At 38.2% G+C, this 19,860-nt stretch overlaps 3 protein-coding genes across 4 annotated transcripts; 1 reads left to right on the top strand and 2 right to left on the bottom strand.

Moving 5' to 3' along the window:
• Window positions 1-341: 341 nt before the first annotated feature.
• On the top strand, window positions 342-11,768 carry LOC121957379. The gene is made up of 5 exons (XM_042505920.1): window positions 342-538; window positions 1,710-2,069; window positions 5,356-5,466; window positions 10,596-10,657; window positions 11,621-11,768. The coding sequence occupies exons 1-5, from the start codon at window positions 502-504 to the stop codon at window positions 11,765-11,767; spliced, it is 717 nt and encodes a 238-aa protein (XP_042361854.1). The 5' UTR covers window positions 342-501; the 3' UTR covers window position 11,768.
• On the bottom strand, window positions 7,236-9,856 carry LOC121957378. Its single transcript, XM_042505919.1, has 2 exons — window positions 9,401-9,856; window positions 7,236-8,476 (listed from the first exon to the last, which is right to left on the bottom strand). Exons 1-2 carry the CDS (start codon window positions 9,737-9,739, stop codon window positions 7,967-7,969), a joined length of 849 nt encoding a protein of 282 aa, XP_042361853.1. The 5' UTR covers window positions 9,740-9,856; the 3' UTR covers window positions 7,236-7,966.
• Window positions 11,769-12,730: 962 nt separating the features above from the next.
• LOC121958018 lies at window positions 12,731-19,746 on the bottom strand. 2 transcript variants are annotated; one of them, XM_042506862.1, is made up of 8 exons: window positions 19,586-19,746; window positions 18,025-18,279; window positions 15,677-15,952; window positions 15,385-15,453; window positions 14,162-14,206; window positions 13,944-14,057; window positions 13,073-13,129; window positions 12,731-12,988 (listed from the first exon to the last, which is right to left on the bottom strand). In XM_042506862.1, the coding sequence occupies exons 1-8, from the start codon at window positions 19,659-19,661 to the stop codon at window positions 12,774-12,776; spliced, it is 1,107 nt and encodes a 368-aa protein (XP_042362796.1). In that variant the 5' UTR covers window positions 19,662-19,746; the 3' UTR covers window positions 12,731-12,773. The 2 variants fall into 2 exon arrangements, with proteins under 2 accessions (XP_042362796.1, XP_042362797.1); XM_042506863.1 differs by lacking the exon at window positions 15,385-15,453.
• Window positions 19,747-19,860: the final 114 nt, after the last annotated feature.

Genomic DNA, 19,860 nt, shown 5'->3' with positions numbered 1-19,860 from the left:
TCTTCTCAAAAATATGTGAAATAAATAAATACATCATAACTTTTCCCCGTTAAACGTTGTATTGATTCAACAAGGTCTTTTGATCTCACGACATTAAAAAAAGGGATTTTCTGCCTCCTAAACCGCGAGAGTTGTTGCGCTTTTATTATGAAGGATCTTTCCGGATATTTGACGCACACAGTTACATGAGCGTCTCTGCAGAAACGAAACCTAAAGGCTGCGTCCCCATCAGTGTGTGTGTATGGTTTGTGTGTGTGTGTGTGTGTGTGTGTGTGTGTGTGTGTGTGTGTGTGTGTGTGTGTGTGTGTGTGTGTTCATTCATTGGAAAATTTTGCGTTTCCTCTCCTGTGAAGAGTTGGTGGTCTCTGCAGACCGTCGTGTCTGTGCGTCTGCTGTAATAATACAGTTCACTCCCTCACGTTAAAATCACTTCACTTGTTGATCAGCGCTCGTGCTCCTGCAGCTCGTGCAAAATACCCGGAGATTGTCGTTTTATACTGAATGATGGCAGGCGTCTCATCGATCCTAACAATTATTTGTGAGTTAATCATTATTTTATGTTTACTTGGCTCTATATGTGATGCACTCACTTTGGATATCAAATTCAAGGCGTGCCCATGACTTTTAAGGTACTGTCTGGAGAATTTCCAGGATTTTAAGGCTTGATTTAGAAGCTGATTTGTTTAAATAATGGGTCTGGATTTGTTTGTGTTGTTTATCTTCATGAAATTGAGTCGTGAGAGTCAAACAGGTGGTTGTGGTGAGGCCACACTGTAAAAAAATCAAAACTAAAGTGAAAGAAAACAAGCCGGCAGGTCTGAGCTGAACATCTGTGACTTTGTGATCTTTTTCTGTCCTCTGGGGTTCAGAGGACACGTTCATGTGTCTCTGTGCTGTTCTTGGCTGAACTCGGACAGACTGAAGGTTTAGGCTCAGGTGGATCTGAGGTGTGTAGAGAGGCAAAATGTTCACAAATCTGATACCAAATTTTTTCAATTTTTTTTTTTTTAGGTTAATTCTGTTTTGCATGCAACTTGGACTAGGCATCAAATATCAATGCTTTTTGGTCCGAACTTAAATTTGAAAAACATCAGAAATGAAAATTTTAAAATTTGAAAAACAAATCAGAAAAAAACATGATTTCATGCTTTAGTTTTTTTTTTCTTTCTTAGTCTTTTAATAAATGTGTAACAACTCAGATTTATCTCTCAACCCCAAGTTAGGACTCACCGCAATTAAATAATAAATAAACAAACTAAAATAAACAAAATAAATAAACTGAATAAAATTCAGTTTACATTAATATTTCCCTTCCAAATGTTTACTTTTTTAATCATCATAAAAAAATTGCCAAATGTTCTCATGAGAAAAAAATCACAAAAGATTTTTAAAGAAAAAAAATCACCAAAAGATTTCAAAGAACAATATAATATGCTTTTCAACCTGTAGGTAAAATAAATATAAAATACTGCCATTTAAAATTGTGTCCCCTAAAGCTAAAAAAAACAAACATAGGTCGCTCCCCAGTGCTCAAAAAATGTTGATGAGCCTCCCTCCCTGCTCATAAAAAACAAAAAGTCCAATTCATTTTTAAAAAATATTTTGTAATTAAAAAAGCGGTGAGGATCGCCCAGTAGCTCACCTGGGAAAAGCAGGCACCCGTCGCTGCTGCCTGACCTCTCTCCTCCTCACCTGTCCGCTCTGCTCAGGTGTCGCAGGATGCCACCTGTCCTCAGCGTCACCTGTTCTCCGCTCAGCCCTGGTGGTCCAGGCGGGGCAGAATGTCTCGCTCACCTGTAATCTGACGTCCAGCGGGGAGATCACCTGGTACCTCCTGAGCTCAGACCAGCTGCTGCCTCTGCTGACGGTTACACTGACTAAACTGAAAGACATTGTGGTCGACTTTCACTCCGCAAACAGTCGTTTCAGCAACAATGGCGACTTAGAGCAAGGCCCGGTCAGTCTGGAGATCCTGAAGGTGGAGGAGACGGACGCTGGGCTGTATTTCTGCACCGGCCGCTGTGCTGGAGCGGTCTGTGTTAACAGAGGAATTCACCTGGTTGTTGATGGTAAGACGTCATTTATTTAAATATATCTGCTGTAAAGCTGTTTTCAGATCATCTCTGAGGTTCACTTTAGATAAAAGGTTGTACTTGAAAGCAGCAGAAAATTTTTTTATTCTTCAGTTATTAAGACAAATACAAAAAGGATGCGCTGATGTTATGGTTCGTGCCCGCAGGAGCATTTTACGTTCTTGTGTGAAATGTTGAACGTTTGTTTTGGCCTTTAATTCAATCCTCAGAGCCGGAAAATGCAAACTTTTGAAACCAGGTTCCAAAAAGTATAATCTTTTTGTAAATGCAACCCACTGCAAACTCTCACCGCCAACTACTGGCCTGGCATGCACACTACAGCGTTTTTGAATCATATGAACGCAGATTTTTTTTTTTTTAAAACGCAAATCTGTTTTTAGTTGGGTCATTCTTGTCTAAACGTGGCCAATAGTCTCGGGTGCCGCTAAGAAAACCACTGTCTGCTCCTGGACATCAAACTGCGGCAACATGTCAGTTTTTTAGGGAACTTTCTCCTACGCTACAAAAACGTGTCACTGAAATTTGCTTTTGAAAAAGTTTGAGGTGAGGAGTAAGCCATGCAGTTTCTGAATCTGTCTTCGTTTTCGACTGACAAATGTTTTCCAGGATTTTGCTCGATGCCTCAGATCTGCACAAAGCAGCCAGCGTAGTTCTGATGCGTCTTAAAAAAGAGGGATGGGACGTGATATGTTGAACGCATTCAATGACCTCTAACAGTCTTCACTGTGTGAGCATACTGAATACAGTGGGAACCACCCTGTGTCAGTGTTTCACACTTTAAAACCTGAGCAAACTGCCTTGCTTTTTTTTGTTTGTTTTGTCTTCTTTAAATGTGGGAAGAAGGCAATGAGCAACCTAACAAGAAATGGCCCAAAAATGAGCAATAAATTATTTTAAAAAGTTACAAGAAAATGTAAAAATTAGCAAAAATAAAGGTAAGAAAGAGAAAAAAGTAGAGTAAAAAAAACGCAAACAAACGTAAAAAGGACATAATTTGAAACATATAGTTATGATTTTTATAATTATAGCTATTTGGATATATTTTTCCTGGCCATTATTTAAAAAAAAAATCTCAATCTACAACTTTGTTGCAATTTGTGGAAGATTTCTTGCATATTTGCTCTTTTCTTTGTTACTTTTGAAGGATTTTGAAGCACAAGAAAGTGATGTTGATTCAGGTTTCAAAGGGTTAAATGTAACACTGAAGCGGTCTCTAATTCTTTTGTATTGTGAATGTCACAGTTCCCCTGAGTCAGCTGCAGGGTTCTTCAGATCACCTGCATTTCAGCTCCAGGCCAATCAGGGAGCGACGACGGCCTCAGAAATGTCCGCTGAGGGCGCTCTGATCTAATGCAAACTTCATGTCAGCCAGAGACTCTGATCTCTGGGCCATTTTTTAAACTTCTCTGCTGTATTTTGATTCTGTGGTTTAGGTTTAGCAGAGGGAATATTAAAGAACACTTCGTCACCACTTTAAGAGCATCAAAGCGGTCTTTAGCCCTTTGAAACCTGTATCAGCGCGTTGCGTTCAGACATGTCTTACAAGCATTTTACCGTTTCAAATGTGAGCAAACTGGTTTGATTTCTTGAGAAAACGCAGGGGGGTTGACAGGCATCGTTCCTCACATTGCAATTACAAGTGACAAGAAGTGAGCTGAAAAGTAGCAAACAAAGAGAAATGCTAATAAGAAAAGAAAAAAAATATCAAGACAATGATATTTATAATTATTAGACTTCTATTTCTCAAAATTATGATACAGATTTTTTACATTTTTTTACTTATTATATATTCTATGCTATTTTTTGTACTGTATGCCTAATTTTTTATTGCTTTTTTGGCTCATTGTCGGGTCACTTCTTGTGACGTTGCTTGAAATCAAGTCAGATATTTAGGTTTCTAGGGGTTAATGCTACTTCAACTCGTCAAAAAACCGACCCTTGGTGACCCTCAGCATCAGATACGGACGAGCTGAGGCACTAACTAACAGTTATTTTCATAGCTGATTAATCTGTCCATTATTTTGTTCAGTTTGTCCATATGTGGTCATCAATGTAATCTGTTAGAAGACTGAATAAAGTACTGCTTATCTGAGATGAAGGCCATGGTGACATTTCTGTGGAAAGCGGTAGTTTCGGGTTTGCAGGAAATACGCTTTTTTTTCATGTGCTCAGTGGTTAGTTTGATGTTAAAGCCTGCTGATAAAATGCGCACCCATATTTTCCGCTCTTCTCTGTGTGAGGTAAAGATAGCTGTTTGTTGGTACCATAAAAACCACAAAGTCTCATGTCACAACTTATATTTAAAAAAAATAAGGGTGAGCATTTTATTTTTCAACCATGCCAACATTTATTCTCACCAGAATAAATGCTGGCATTGCTTGTTTCTGCAAACCACTGAACCACTTTGTTACATTTGTACTTTATGTAACAGACATCTTGAAACTTTATGCTGAAACTTTACATTTCAACAGTCTTGGTAACAAGTTAGGTGTAAGCACAAAAAACACATTATGTTTAAAAAAGATCTTATTTTGGCTAAAATATGTGACTTTGCTCTATCGGGACTAAAAACACACTGATATGCAAAAAATAACTGTTTTTCCTATCCCAGCTCGAAAAAAGCACCCACCTGTGAGTCGCTTTAAAACACCTACATTTGGAGGCTAAAAAACCACCAGAAACACAGCTATGACTCTAAAACGCAGCCATTTGTTGTCGAAATGCAGCAATGCTTTGGTTTTTTAAAAATGCTTTTTCACCATGTACAAAGGCGATGTCCTCGCCGCAGTGGCCTTTTGCTGCAAGTCATCACCTCTCTTCCTCCTTTTACGATTATCTGAACCTATCAAATAAAGGGGAAATCCCCCCAAAAATACTCTTAAAAAAAGCTTTTACTGGCACTATCGACACTGGAAAAATAGGTTGAAACATACAAATTTGTATCCGTGGTTTGCAGAAACACACAATGCCAACACTGTCTGTTAGTGACGGGGCTGTTTTTCATTTGCAGTGTTAAAGGTTGCAGGTGCATGAAAACAGCCTTTGGCTTCATGCAAAAATTTTGTTTTTTTTTTCTCTAAAAGGAAATAATAATTTTTTTCAGTTTCCTTGTTGCTCAAATTAAAAAAAAAAAAAAAAAAAAACCATGGGAAGTTCTTCACATCACCTTAGTGGTTTTGGGGATTTATTGGAGTAATCAAAAACTGTTTAATTTTGGAGTTTTTTAGGAATAAGTCGATTTACGATGTATTTATGTTTCCAGGAGTTGACGGAGGGTCAGCCAGGCAGCCATGCTGGAGTCTGGGGATCTGTGTTCTTCCAGCTTTACTCCTCCTCTGCCTCATCTTCATCATTGGATTCTCCCTGTGCTCAGGTGTGTGTGTGTGTGTGTGTGTGTGTGTGTCTGTGTGTGTCTATCTTTGTGAGGACCAAAGGTTTAGACATTGAGAGTGGGGACAGGTTTGTCTCCAACCAGTGGTGGATGTCACTCATTACATGTACTCCATACTCTACACAATTTTTGAGGTACTTGTACTTTAGTTGAGCGATTCCATGTTGTGCTACTTTTTATTTCTACTCCACCACACTTGTCTGACAGCCTCTGTTATGAGTAACTTTGCAGATTCAAATTAGAAATAGAAAATAATAAATTATGGTGTACATAGATTAAACTCCCCATCACTGTATAAAGTGAAAAATCAGCTCCATCTTTACCAGCTACAACATTTACAGTGATGAACACATAAATGCATAAGTAATTATTATCAAATTATATATTAAAAAACAAACAAAGTGCCATCATACTTCTTAACAGCATTTTAATGTCAAGCAAAATAACCCAACCCCAGATCTCCTCCTGTGCAGCTTCACGTGTTCAATTACCTAAAATCTGTAAATCTAGAATAATAAAACCATTTTTAGCTTAAATACGCACAAGTTCACCAGCTATCAATCATCTTAATTCAGTTATGGTTATTTTATGTGATTACAATCAAGGTTAAAATCTTTATAGTAAAAAAAGCTTTGTCTTCTACAGAGAAAAAGAAACAATCATGTAATTCAGATGGCGACATAAATCAACCTTGTTCCCACAGTCTTTCCTGATACTTGAACACATCATGTCCAGAACTGATTTAGAGTCGGTGTTGTAGTTACACCCACTAATTTTTAACACTGCTGTGTCAAACAAACCCGCAAAGTTCAGGTGATTTTACAGAGTTGGTTTAAGACTCAAAATAAGGCAGCTGAATGTTCAGAAGGTGAGCAGGAGGTCCTTAACACAGTGTGTGGAGTAAAATATAGTTTTCATTAGAGAGGGAGAAGCAGTATTATGTTTAAAAATGTAAGATAAAAGGCAGTACTGGCTTGTTGGTTATTCCCATACCTCTAAGCAAACGAACAGGAACTCTGTGACTCCTGAGCAACTTCTCAGACCGCTTCAGTTCACTTGATCTCAGTGGGAGAGTATGAATCATTTTTTCAGAGTTTTTATCGTTGATAATAAAGAACGCTCCCAGCTCAATTCATTTCCCGGACAAAGGCCTTTGCACAATGAATTTAATGTGTTTGCATTCTCTTCACCGATTCTTGGTCAAACGAGTCTCTAAAGCAGGGATACTTAACTTCAACCCACAGGCAAAATCTGGCCCCGGATAGGTCCTGAGTGATCCTGCAACCATTGTCAAATGCACAAAAACAATAATGTCGTTAACACTGAGAATTGTTTTTGTACTTGTAGTACACACAAGGTAGAAGAGGAGCTAGGAGGTAGGAGAGGAGAGAAGCTTGTTTACCAAAAATAGTACCTGGGGTGACCCCCCCCCAAGCTCCCTAACATAGTTCCAAGTTAAGACCCTTATATCCTAAAATCCTAGAAACATCCTAAAATCCTTGACATATCTTTAAACCCTGGAAACATCCTAAAATCCTTGAAACATCGTTAAATAACAAAAAAATTTCATAAAATTCTAGAAACATCCTTAAATACCAGAAATTTCATAAAATTCTAGAAACATCCTGAAATCAGAGAAATGTCCAAAAATCCTATAAAATTTCCAAAAATTCTAGAAACGTCATTAAATCCCAGAAACATCCTAAAATCCCTCAAACATCCTCAAATCCAAGATATGGCCATAAATCCTAGAAAACGTCCAAAAATCTTGAAAACATCTTTAAATCCTAGAAACTCCCTTCAAACCCAGAAACATCCTAAAAACCGAAAAGGGTTCTAAAAATGCTAGAGACGTCCTAAAAATCTAGAAACATGTATGGGGCTGCTGCGATTGGCCCCTGGTCCCCTGTCATTTTGCACAAATGGCACCCAAGCAAAGAAAGTTGAGTATCCCTGACCCACAGTCTGCATATCAGAGTCCTAGAGTCCTTCCATGGACGGGCCTTTTAATAGCAACACTGATAAATGTCTCCCAAAAGATGGTCCTCTACTCAGACCCAAAATGCGGATAACCTAAAGGTCAGAAAACAGTGATGGGCAAAAATGAACAAACCGATAATTTTCAATTACTCCTTTTAGTGTCTGGTATACTGGCGTCAGCTTAATCGAGCATCTGAGCGCTCATGAATCATCCTAAAATCCTCAGGAACATGTATGGGGCTGCTGTGACTGGCCCCTGGCCTCCAGTAACTTTGCACAAGTGGCCCTCAAAAAGAGCAAGCTGAGTATCCCTGATTTAAAGGCTTCTGATTGATGCCGACAATCGCTGAAAATCGAATGTGTTCTGAGAATTTTAACAACAAAGCTTCAAAGTCAGTGTGCAAATCTGACTACGTGAGGTCGTATTTATTGTTAGATGTGCAGCAGTTTCAGACAAAAAACGGACTCAGTGTGCAAAGACCTTAACTCTGAAGCTGCGTCCTCACACCTGCTTCAGCAGCAGTCCGTACGGTCGGATGGACTCCTGCACGGTGGCCCTCGTCTGGACGTCGCTGAATTCTTTGGGGATGTAGATCAACCAGACATCCTCCCGCTGGCACTTCTGTCTCTTCTCCGGGTTGATGCGGTTCTGAAGAACCACTTTGTACGTCTTCCCGTCCACTTTGGACTTGAACTTCTTGCAGTACTTCTCCGCCATCTTGACGTCTGGCGTGGAGTACACCCCTCTGCCCCTCGTCTCCTCTCTGACCAGAGTGGCGGCGGCGGCATCCAGAAACTTCGGCTCGTCGTCGGGGCTCCCGCTGTGTGTCAGGATGATGCCGAGGGAGCCGTCCATGTTCCGTCCGTGGTAGGAGACGGGCCAAGCGTCCTTCCCCTTCCCGAGCCAGACGTCGCCGCAATCGTACTTTTGCGTCACCCGCAGGGCAATGCGGTTCCACCCACAGGGTCGAACGTACGGCTCGTTGCCACGCAGGAACTCTTTGTTGCCGTCCTGGAGGCGGAGAGAGGGGTCAACAGGGTCGGAGGAACAATGCTGATGTGCTGCTGACAGCCTCCGTCACACCAACCAGCTCTTATTCACCGTCAAAAACTGGCTTTTTAACACGCCAGTCGCCGTCTGATTCGACACACAGGGCACCTTTAACGTCTCTTTGTGACCCACAACCAAAATACAACGTAACGTGTTTAATGCTGTGAAACAGTCATAGTGAGGTTTAAGCAACAAAACGACTTATTTAGCTTGAGAGGAAAGATCGTGTGTTGGCTCAAAATATGTAGAATCAACTTTTTTCTTTTTTTTAAAAAATCTTTTTCACTGTTTTACTCAAAATTGTTTTTACATACATATGTAATATTTTCAGGTAAACAGCCAGCATGCATCTTCTAAGAAGAACACTGTAATACTGACACAGTAAAAAGGACATAAGCAAAAAATAAAAATAAAAAAAGTAGATGTAGAAAAGTATTTCTGAAAAAGCTAAGAAAAAACTGTCCAGCAAACTACACTTAGTTTTTTTTTTAATTTAGTTTTTTTTATTTTTTATTTTTTACTCATTAGTCTCTCTGCTTTTGTGGATAACTAAATAATTAAATAAAACCCGATCTGCCAAGGTTTTAAATAGTCATATAAATAATTTGATTGTATTTCCATCTTTGCTGAGTTTTGTACAAAAGGAAATAAAAACCTGTCCCAAATATAAGACCCTCCGGGTCAATAATTTAAACAAATATTAGCCAGGGTATCAAGTGAAGTTTTACAGAAAAATAATTTAATGATGTTATTGGTCTCAGTCAGTTATTATTATTATTATTATTATTATTATTATATTATTATTATTATTATTATTATTATTATTATCATTATTATTATTATTATTCTCCCGCTCAGTAGAAACTGTAGTCAGGTGTGTCTCACCTTGATGTGGGTGAAGTCATAGTTGTACTGAGGATGGAAGAAGTCCTGCAGGTTGATCTTCAAGGTGGTCCTGAGGCTCTCCTGGGGCCCCGCGGTGGAGGGCCCCTCTGCCAGAGCTGGAGGGGAGCTGTACAGGTCCAGGTCGTCCACGTCCTGCAGGGACAGAGAGCCTATGCTGGGGTACTCCAGCATCTTAAAGCCCTCCTGCTTGTAAAACTCCTTGAGGGCCACGATGGTGACAAAGTCCTGCGGGGTCAGCTGAGATTCCCCGCTGGTCTGCTCCACGTTACAGCAGCTGAGAGCCGACAGGGCCTCCAGACAGAGCCGAGGGTCCAACATGATGCTGCTCACAGCACGAGACAGACGGGAAATAACTGCGATCTCTCTTCACTTAGACAAGCAAATAGATCAAAAACAGCCTTTTTTTCCTTTGAGAGTTTGCAAAGTAGTTTTCGTCTTGAAGAAAAAGCGGGAATGTAGAAGCAGAAGTCAGTTTCTGTCTGCTGCCTCGACAAAAACAAGTCCTCCTTTAGTTTCACTTTTATGCTTTCACTTTCACTTACTGACTGTGGCCGAGAGTCCCAGCCTGCAGCTGTCTGAGGGCTGGACTTCTCTGCAGGCATTCAATTCAAAATAATATTCAACCCTTTGGGGACTGAGTAAATTGACTTTATGTCTTTAAAAAAAACACGTGAGGAAGGCGCAAAGTATGAGAAAATGTCCTGAATATAAGTAAAAGAAAAAATAATAAATTAAAACAATAACAACGTGATTAAAAAAATAATCAAGATATTTGATTTTGATAATTATAAATATAATTTTAACCCTAGCATTTATTTATTTTCTTTTTTCTCAAGCAATTTTCCTTAACTTAATTTTTTTTCTTTCTAAATCTATTAATTTCTTGGAATTTGTGTAGCATTTCTTGCCAAGTTTCTTCATTGCCTTTTTTCCATGTTTTTGAACAAAATAGCACCATTTTTTTTCAGGGTTTGAATTTTTTTTAAATATTTGTGAAAGGCGTCACATCTTGTTATTAACCCTTAGAAACCACTTTTATGTTTATTTTTAAGGGTTAATATCTAGAAGTAGAGTCAATGAAAGGACCCCAGTTCTATTTAAAACAGACTGAAAACAGGAGATCAGCTGTTCGGCAGGTTGATTGTGTAATTTTCGCCCTTCTTTTTGTCTGCAGGTAAATCAGCTGTTTGCTACTGTAATCCAGAGAGAAGCACCGTCAGTCAGAGCGTCACAGAGGTCAGTAGATGAATACGTCAGTTCCTTCCTCTTCCTCTTTTTCTTCCTCATCTCTTTATTTATACACCAATTTATTAATTTTTACAGTGTTTTTTCTTCATTTCATGCAGTTAAAGAGTAATATGAATATAAATACATTCAAGGTACACTCAAGAATTTTCAGAAATGTTTTCTTCCTTTTGGTTATTTTTTATTCTGTCTTTCTTCCTTCTTTCCATCCTTTCTTTCCTTATTTATTTATTTCCTTCTTCTTTTTCTTACTTCCCTCAGCTGCCTGAAAAGCTGAACTCATTTATAAAGCTGATTATGTTTTTAAAGTCCAGTGAACATAAACTTTGACCTCCACAAAACACAAGACTACACTTGAAGAGTCAAAAAAATACACCAATGTCTTTTCTTAAACACTTTTCCCAATGCAATTTGTGCAAAAATAGAAATAAAAATTCTTTTAAAATGCTTTTTAAAAAAATATTATCTTGTTTTCTTTGGTAAAGGATGGTCTGGTGCATCATTTGCAAAAGGAGACAAGAATGTAGCACTGAAGCACTTTTACTTCGAGAATTAGGAACAGGGCTGCGTTCAGCACCGACGAAACGTAAAAAAAAATAATTTATTTAAAAACAAACAGTGGTGCATTGAACAAACTGTTGTGTTATGCAGATGCTGGTCCTTTAAATACAGCAGGGTTTTATTTAGTGTGACTTAAGGGGTTTTATTGGTGTCAGAAAGCAACATTTACTTTGCCAAAGCAAGTGTGAAATAAAATCCAAAATCGCATGTAGAATAACGAAGATCTGCCAGAAAATATACATGTTGCTGCTGACTGCGAAACACGTGCGACGCACCCAACAGATGAGAGAAAATGTACCTTTAAGGCTGTTACGCAGTTTCTCTCTTTTTCAAAGCTCCTGGTTTATAATCATTATGTTGAAGTGGAGGTTAATTGATATTATGTCTCCGCAGGAAGTGGCTTTGCACTATTCCAGTCTGAAGCATGTAGACAAGCCCCGCCCCTCCGGCAGAGCAGAGACGGGATTGGTCAAAAAGGACGTCACGTACTCTGCAGTTGCCAGTCGCAAGAACCCAAACAGATCACGTGAACACAGATAAAACGGCTCTCTGTTATTTTAGTATTTTTAAGTTTTTCACTGCAGAAAAAAAAAAAAAAATATGAATGTAAACTTGATTATTTCATAATCAGTTCCTTTTTTTTTTTTTTTTTTTTACTTTTTGCTCTTTAAACAAACTTAAAAATACAAGTTTATTTAACTGATCTCTCTGTTAAGTGAATTTTAGGTACTTTTTTTGCAAAATATTTGTATAAAGAATGAAATTATAAAGTGTAAGTTTTCCTTTAACTGTGATAATTTTAAGCTATTTTACTGATCTTTTTTATTTTTTTAAATGCAGAAATGATGTCCTACTTTTCTTTGAGTTTTGGAGTGACTATCTTTTACTTCCGTACATCATTTACATACACAAACACCACAGAGTTATATTAAAATGTTACTGTAACTATTACTGCCGCACAAATGCACATTAAGAAAGTTTGTTTTTCTACAGACTCATTATATAGCGCCTGCTGTGATATGTGTCTAACTGTTAATCATATGTGTCCGTCAATGGTTTTTTTTCTAATTTTAATTTTAAATAAATAAATTCTGATATAAAAAGTTCTGTCATGTTTTTTAATAACTTGTTATTTATGAAATGCTTGTTGGATACAAACACAACAAAAATCAAGAGGAGCAATTTTTTCCTTTATTTAAATTATTTTGAATAGATATTTATTTCAAACATGTAAAACAGTGTGTTGAAATAATACCTATGAAATATTCATGTGTATCTTATTCATTATTTGTATAAATCTGCTAACTTTCAGCAAGAAACTGAGAAAGATTATTTCCCCAAATGTTGAAGACTTCCTTAAAATGTATCTTAAAAAGTTGCTGTAAGATAAATTTTGATTAAAAAGACAATAAATTAGGTGAGACACACAGCATGTTCATCTGTGATTATCATGCGAGAATATGTTTCCTGAAAAATATGAATTTTCAAGCACGTTTTTAAAAAGAAAAACCGCCTGTGGTGGATCCGTATTTTGCTCTGCTGGCTGTTAGAGCTCAGCATCAGGGAGCAGCGGGGTGCGTTTGTGTTTTTTGGCCGGTCTGGTGATGACAGAGGAGTAGATGACGTCGTGGTGGTCCTGGTCTGGTGGAGTCCTGCAGGGTCTGTCCCTGCAGGCTCTGTCCCTCCAGTTCTGTCGGCCCAGGGAGGCGTAGTGGATCGTCTCCTCCGGCAGAGACGGACTCTCATAATAAACCTCGCGCTCTGCAGAGACACAGGTGAGAGTGTGTGAGGTGAAAACACACCTGAGGGTGAACGTGAGACAGAACGAAGGTCTGATGGTGTTACCGGTCTGTGTGTTGGACGTCTTCCACGGCTGCAGCTCAGTGTCCTCATGCCTCTGAGCTGCAGGACAAACACAAGGAGGACATAAAGACAGAAGCAGGTTATGTTGAGCTTTTTGGGGTTTTTTTTTTTATAAAGATACTTCTCAAAATATCTTATGTTATGTATGTTATGTATCTTATCTTAAGTTTTCATTCCAAATATGAATGTTTATGTTTTCTTAATAAAAGTCAAAAAATGCTCACATAATAGAGATGGCTGTCTTGATTAATGGAAATGGACTTGAACCACAATGTTACCCTAACCCTAACACACTTTTAAGTCTTAATTTTTTAGATAATTGAGAATTTTTTAATGTAATTGAGCTGCAGGTGCCTCCTTTTTCTGCTGATCATCTTTGAGACGTCTCTGCACGTTGATTGGAGTCCACCTGTGGTCAATTCACTTGATTGGACATGTTGTGGAGAGGCACACACACACCTGTCTATATGAGGTCTCACAGAGGACAAAAACTGAGCCATGTGTTGAGAGGAGCTGCCTGCAGAGCTCAGAGATGGCGTTGTGTCAAAGCACAGATTAAAAAAGGCTAGAAAAAAACATTTTTCTGCATTGAAGGTTCCCCAAGAGCTCAGTTGCCTCCTTAAATCTTAGATGGAAGAAGTATGAAACAACCAGGACTCTTCTAAAAGCTCCAGCTTGCAAAAAGCAGCTGTATCTCTCTTATTCATGCATATATAACTTAAATAAAACAACAAAAACATCTGGAGAGAAAACAGTGCAGAGGAAATGCAATTTTCTATTAATATTAAAATGTTTTTTTTGCTAATCAACATGTGGCAAGTTGCAACAATGTGGTTTTCTGAGTGTCACATACCTGCATGTCTGTGTTTCTTCCTCCTCCTGCACTTGATGCTGGTCAGTAAAACACACACGATGACCATGAGGAGCATCATTAACCCCAAACCGACGACAGCCACCAGCAGCAGAGCTGACAGAGCACAGACAACAACTCCTCAACAAACATTCAGATATCAAAATCTGTCAGCGTTGAGCTGATGATGAGACAGCATGAGGACGCAGGTGCAGACTGACCGTTCTCAGGTCTCTTCTTCTCTTTCTTCTTTTTTTCAACCTCATCTGATCAAAAAACATAAAAACACAAAGTGAGGTCATATACTGTACTATGAATACATTTATTTTATTTTATTTTTTATTTATTTTTACCAGCTGGGATTGTTTTATTATAAATATCAGAATTCCCCTTTTGTTTATTCAATGGATGAGAGGCCTGATGAGCTTTTTGCACCTGGAGAAAATTAGAAGCACAAGGAGGAATGACCGAGAAAGGTTTGCCAAAATTTGGGAACCATTATTTCAGTTCTTTGAGACCTGGTGAGTTATCTCTTGTTTTGTTTTCTGCGGTTTCTTTAAGCCTTATATGGACTGTTGATGGCATATTTTATGCACTTTTAGTTCTTCTTTTTTTGGATAATTTTGGCTGTGTTCATGCATATGTTATCAATTTTGGCAAGATTGTGTATTTACGTTAAATCTTGAGATTTCCAGCTCAGCTCCTGCAATAAGTCTAAAATACTACTGTGTGGAAACAAAACTGTTTCATTCAGACTGTTAAGGTCAAAAAAAGAAACTGATTCAAACTGCAAGTTTTGATCCCACAGCCATCAAAGCATAAAAACATGACTTGTATTATTTCTGGATGTCATTCTGGGCTTTTGACTTGAAATTTGTAATTTTGACTGTTTTCCACCAGATGGAGTCATTTTTACCATATTTTGCATGTGGAGAAAATACATGCTATTTTCACAATCAGTGCACGTTCACAAACAATGTTTCTGCAAATCACTGACATATCCCAGACTGTAATTAAAGATAAAATCTACTTTGCATGTACTTTGCATGTAGTATTTGAAAATATATATATATATATATATATATGTGTGTGTGTGTGTGTGTGTGTGTGTGTGTGTGTGTGTTTCATCTAAAAACATAGTGGCAAAAACTGGCATTTAAAAGTTTAACATTCTGAAAACTTATTACTAATCTGATATTTATGATTAGAACTTATGTTGGTTAAAACAATTAACTAACTGAAAATAGATAATTATATTAATGCATCATGTTTTTTAAAGCCTCATTTTTGAAAAACGCATTTTATGTGCAGAGCGATACGAGTGTGTGTAATATTAAACTTATTAGGAATTAAAATTTTGCTGCTAAAATAACTTCATACATAGATGAATGAATTGAAACTTATCAGAGGAACTGAATTATGTCTAATAATGATCTGAAAGTACCAGTTTCTGTGGCAGCAGGTGTTCCAGTCGTACTGGAGGTTTGCTGGATGCTGGTCGGCTCCGGCTGCACTGGTTCACCAAAACACATTTTTAGTTACTCTCGACATATTTCTTTATATGTGACGTGTTTTGGTAAAGGTCAAAGTTCAACAATTGTTAAGTGTCATGCAAAAACATCCTTTTTTTGTGTTGGAAATGTAAAACAATAATAGATAAAATAAAAACATTTTGCCAATCAACTTTTACAGGAACTTTTGTCTGAAATGAAGTGTTTAAATAAATAAAAAAGCACCTGTGAGGACGGTGAGTCTGGCCTGCAGCTCTCCGTTACACTGATACTCTCCGGCGTCCTCTGGCTGCAGGTCCTGGATCTGCAGAGCGTCGTTACCGTAGCTGAAGCGGCTCCTCTCTGATTTCACAGTTCTGTTTCTGAACCGGATCAGGACGGTCTCCCACCCTCCTCGCTCCCTCCCTCCCTTCCTCCGGTGAGACCAGCGCTTTTTGGGTCTGGAGGAGCCGTTGCAGGGGAGCAGCAGCGTCCAGCCTGCAGACACCCTGAAGTTAAGGCCTGAGGGGGCAGAGACACCGAGGGATTACCGATCATCTGTATATTACTCAACTGTACCTCCAGTATTTATATTCGTAGAAAACACACCCACCAGATGAGCCTAAATTATGTCACTGTAGACCAGCAATACACAACTGACATCCTGCTGGCCAAATCTGGCTCCCAACAGAGTATCGGGCGGCCCCACAACAATTTTCTAATTCACAATCAAAATAAAGTGATTCACACTGTGAATTGTTTTTGTACTTTTAGTATACATAAGGTGCCAGAGTGTGTAAAACAGCATCAAAATAGAGCTGGTTTATCACAAAATGTGCAAAAGGAGGATCGTCGCACCCTCCGACAGAAGTCCAGCTGAGTGCCTTGTGTTCTAACTTTCTTGAAATGTCCCAAAATTCTAGAAATGTCCTGAAATCCTTTAAATGCCAGAACATTCTAAAAACATCCCCAAATCCAAGAGATGTCCTAAAATCCAGGAAACATCCTAAAATCCCAGAACTGTCCTAGAAACGTCCTAAAATCTTAAAAAATGTCCTAAAGGCCTACAAAAGTCATAAAATCCCAAAAACATCATTAAAACCCAGAAATGTCCTCAAATTCTAGACATGTCCTTAAATTCAGGAAACGTAGTAAAATCCCAGGAATGTTCTAAAATCCCAGAAACGTCTTTAAATCCTAAAAACATCCAAAATATCAGAAACGTCCTGAGGTTCTAGAAACATCCGAAAATTCTAGAAATGCCCTAAAATCCCAGAAGTTTGTTTTAATCCTAGAAACATCTTAAATTCCAGAAATGTCCTAAAATCGGAGAAACACTCTTAAATCTTGACGTCTTAAAAAAATCCCAGAAACATTCCTATTATCAAATGTCATGGAATCCTAGAAATGTCCTAAAATCTCAAAAACATCTTAAAAACCTTGAAATGTCCTTTAATCCCAGAAACCTCCTAAAATCTTAAAAATGTCCTGAAATCCTGGAAACATGTATGCGGCTCCTGTGACTGGCCTCTGGTCAAAAGCAGCCACCAAGCAAAGCAAGTTGAGTCCAGATAAGACCATTTTAGTACATTTTGTACTCAATCTGACATCTTGATGATCCAAATCTGGATTATATACGGACACCAAATTTGAAATAAAAATTTGTGCTGATTTGGGCTTAAAATCTCCCACTCATGTCGCTCTGGCTGCCCGTTTGATGACTAATTCCTCAACACCGAATCACCTCTCACTTCCCCTCTGAAACTGCTCTGATGTTGTTATAGGGTGGAGTGGTGTAAATTCAGACCGTGGGAACTTTAAAATTTTCAGATCAGGTCCCTCTCTGGATACGTCCTCAACATCCTCTTTAATACAATAAGAAAAACATGTAATGTGCCATCTAAAAACACTATTTCACAAAGCCTTTCACAACTCATCGGGCAGATTGACTTCCCTCAACCGGTACTTTCTGTTTCTTTTTATTAAAATCAGCTGACAGAAACGTGCTGCAGATTCATGATTGATTCATAAGGCTGAATGTTTTGTATTTGAAAATATCAGATTTTTAAAAAATTTTATTCAGGCATCAAAATGTGTTGCCCCCCCCAATTCATATATGACCTGAACCACACGCTGCACTCGCATCACAGATGTAAAGAAGAAAGTCATATGAAGAAGAGTGAGAAGTGAGTGAGAGGACACAGGGTGAGATGAGTCAAACAAACACAGGACTTTCCCTCAGGAGACCAGTGTTTGTGTCTCATGTGAAACCAGTTGTTTTAAGGTGCATCGTCACATGGAGGCCAACTTTTTTTCTTTTCCTAAACTTAGTAAGTTTATTTGCCTAAACATAACTTGCATAACTTACTTAAGTATTTAAGTCACTTTAACCCTTTGAAAAGTGAAAAAACTGGCTTGATTTCAAAATCATAAGAAGACGGCAATAACCAAATGACCCAAAAGTGAGGAAAATAAGTAAATTACCTGAAAATAAGCCAAAAAAGGTTGATAATGATGGCATATACACTCAAATTCAAATGGGTCTTAAAATATGTTCCCATAATGCACCTCTCCCGGCTGCACCTCCAGCGTACCTGTTAGCACCTGCAGCTCTGCCACCAGCTGCTGGTTGCAGTGATATTTCCCGCTGTCTGAGTCTTCGAGTCGCAGGACGCAGAGGCTGCCGTTAGACAGCAGGAGGAAGTGTTGGCGGTCCTCATTGGTCTCGTAGCTGCCCTGTCGGGTCACCAGGACCTTCCGGTCCAGATGAGTCCAGACCAAAGTGGACCGGTCAGATCCGCCACACTGCAGACAGACGTTGTGTTTCTCTGGGACTGAAAACTTGGTGACTGATGGAGGACAGAAAGAGATCTGAAAGTCCCTCAGAACTTCTCTGATTCTGTTTATGTACTTTTATTGACCTGATTTTACTGATCAAGTTGTTGCTTTACAGTAATATGGATTTCCAGAAATGTCCAAAAGTCCAATAAACATCTTAAAATTTGAGAAACGTCTGAAAATCTAGGAACATGCTAAAATCTAGAAACAACCTAAAATCTGAAAAAAGTCTTAAAATCCTAGAAACGTCCTAAAACCCGAGAAACATGTATGGGCCCTGACCTCCCTTCATTTTGCAGAATTGGCCCCCAAGCAAACTAAGTTGAGTGTCCCTGATGTAAAGCAAGAACATTATGACTCTGTTTTGATGGATGAATTTCAGATATTTATATTGTTTTTTATAGAATAATTCCTATATATAGCCAGTGTTTATGATATACATGTCTTTATTTCAGAGTGCTGATAGACTTCTGCAATGCAATATACATAAATTATGTTTGTATATATTTAAATCCATAACTTTATATCTTAATTATGGTATTTAAATCTCTAAACGGAAATTTTCGGTCTGATATATTTCCTGGCTGCTGTTTTGGATGCAGAGCTGTGTCACTCACATCCTGCTGATGGTCAGTTTTTAGCCTCGTTTCCTGTTTTATCTCATGGAAACATGTTCGCTGTCTGTCAGCCTCAAATAACAAGCAGGAAACAAACTGCAGTGTGATGGTTTTTCATGAAAAATGGCACATTTAAAAATGTGCTCAAATGTTTTCATACAAGAACCATGACATTACAAATGTAGTCCATTTTTACTTTTTGCAGTTGAAGACAGTTTTTTTTCTAATTTTTTGGTTAAGAAAGGGCTCAAAAAAGTTTTTTTTTTTGTGGCTTGAGGTCCTTTTTCCTCACTGTTTGTGGTTTGTTCTACACAATAATAATAATAATATAATAATAATAATAATAATAATAATGAATATAATAGTAATATAATAATAATCATACAGTGTGAAGTTGTCATTAACAGCAAAAATATTCTTAATTTCATTTTAATTAATCTGTTTTATTGCAACCAAAGTTTCAAAATACTCATTTATTCTGAATAATTTAGATCTATTCTGTGAAATTTAATTTCATCTGTGAGCCCACATGTTTTCCATATGATACACTTTACATACCAGCACTCAAAACAGCTCAATAATACAATCACATAAAAAAATAACTGCTTCTCAAGCTTTGCACAGTAACAAGAATACAAAGCAAATAAAAACTATGGTTGATATTAAAGTTTCAATTTATGAAGATGATGTCCGCCTGTACCTGTGAAGTTTTCACTGCAGCCGATCAGAAATGTTTGCAGGAACCAAACGTGACAGAAAATCACCAAAGTGAACATCTTCAGATGAAAAACATCAAAGTGCGGAGCTGCTGCTGCTCAGCTGACTGAAGTCTGAAGCTTCACACTGAGAGACACTTTTCCACTCGTTCCTCTTCCCTGTGACTCTGAGAAGACGTAAGCGTCATCGTCCTGGAAAATGATGATGGTTTGTGTTTACGGCATTATCTCCTGCCTTCAGTGATGACTGTAGCATTAC

This window comes from Plectropomus leopardus, chromosome 18 (genome assembly GCF_008729295.1).
Source record: "Plectropomus leopardus isolate mb chromosome 18, YSFRI_Pleo_2.0, whole genome shotgun sequence".
NCBI lineage: Eukaryota > Metazoa > Chordata > Actinopteri > Perciformes > Serranidae > Plectropomus > Plectropomus leopardus.
This window is presented reverse-complemented; position numbering and strand designations above follow the sequence as displayed.

Coding starts and splice junctions, on each gene's coding strand:
- LOC121957378 (XM_042505919.1), bottom strand. CDS start 9,739: ATGTTGGACCCTCGGCTCTGTCTGGAGGCCCTGTCGGCTCTCAGCTGC. Junction 8,477..9,400: donor ATGACTTCACCCACATCAAG/GTGAGACACACC, acceptor CTCCGCCTCCAG/GACGGCAACAAAGAGTTCCT.
- LOC121958018 (XM_042506862.1), bottom strand. CDS start 19,661: ATGTTCACTTTGGTGATTTTCTGTCACGTTTGGTTCCTGCAAACATTT. Junction 15,953..18,024: donor AGAGCTGCAGGTGCTAACAG/GTACGCTGGAGG, acceptor CTGCCCCCTCAG/GCCTTAACTTCAGGGTGTCT. Junction 12,989..13,072: donor GACGTCCAACACACAGACCG/GTAACACCATCA, acceptor GTGTCTCTGCAG/AGCGCGAGGTTTATTATGAG.
- LOC121957379 (XM_042505920.1), top strand. CDS start 502: ATGATGGCAGGCGTCTCATCGATCCTAACAATTATTT. Junction 2,070..5,355: donor AATTCACCTGGTTGTTGATG/GTAAGACGTCAT, acceptor TTATGTTTCCAG/GAGTTGACGGAGGGTCAGCC. Junction 10,658..11,620: donor TCAGTCAGAGCGTCACAGAG/GTCAGTAGATGA, acceptor ATGTCTCCGCAG/GAAGTGGCTTTGCACTATTC.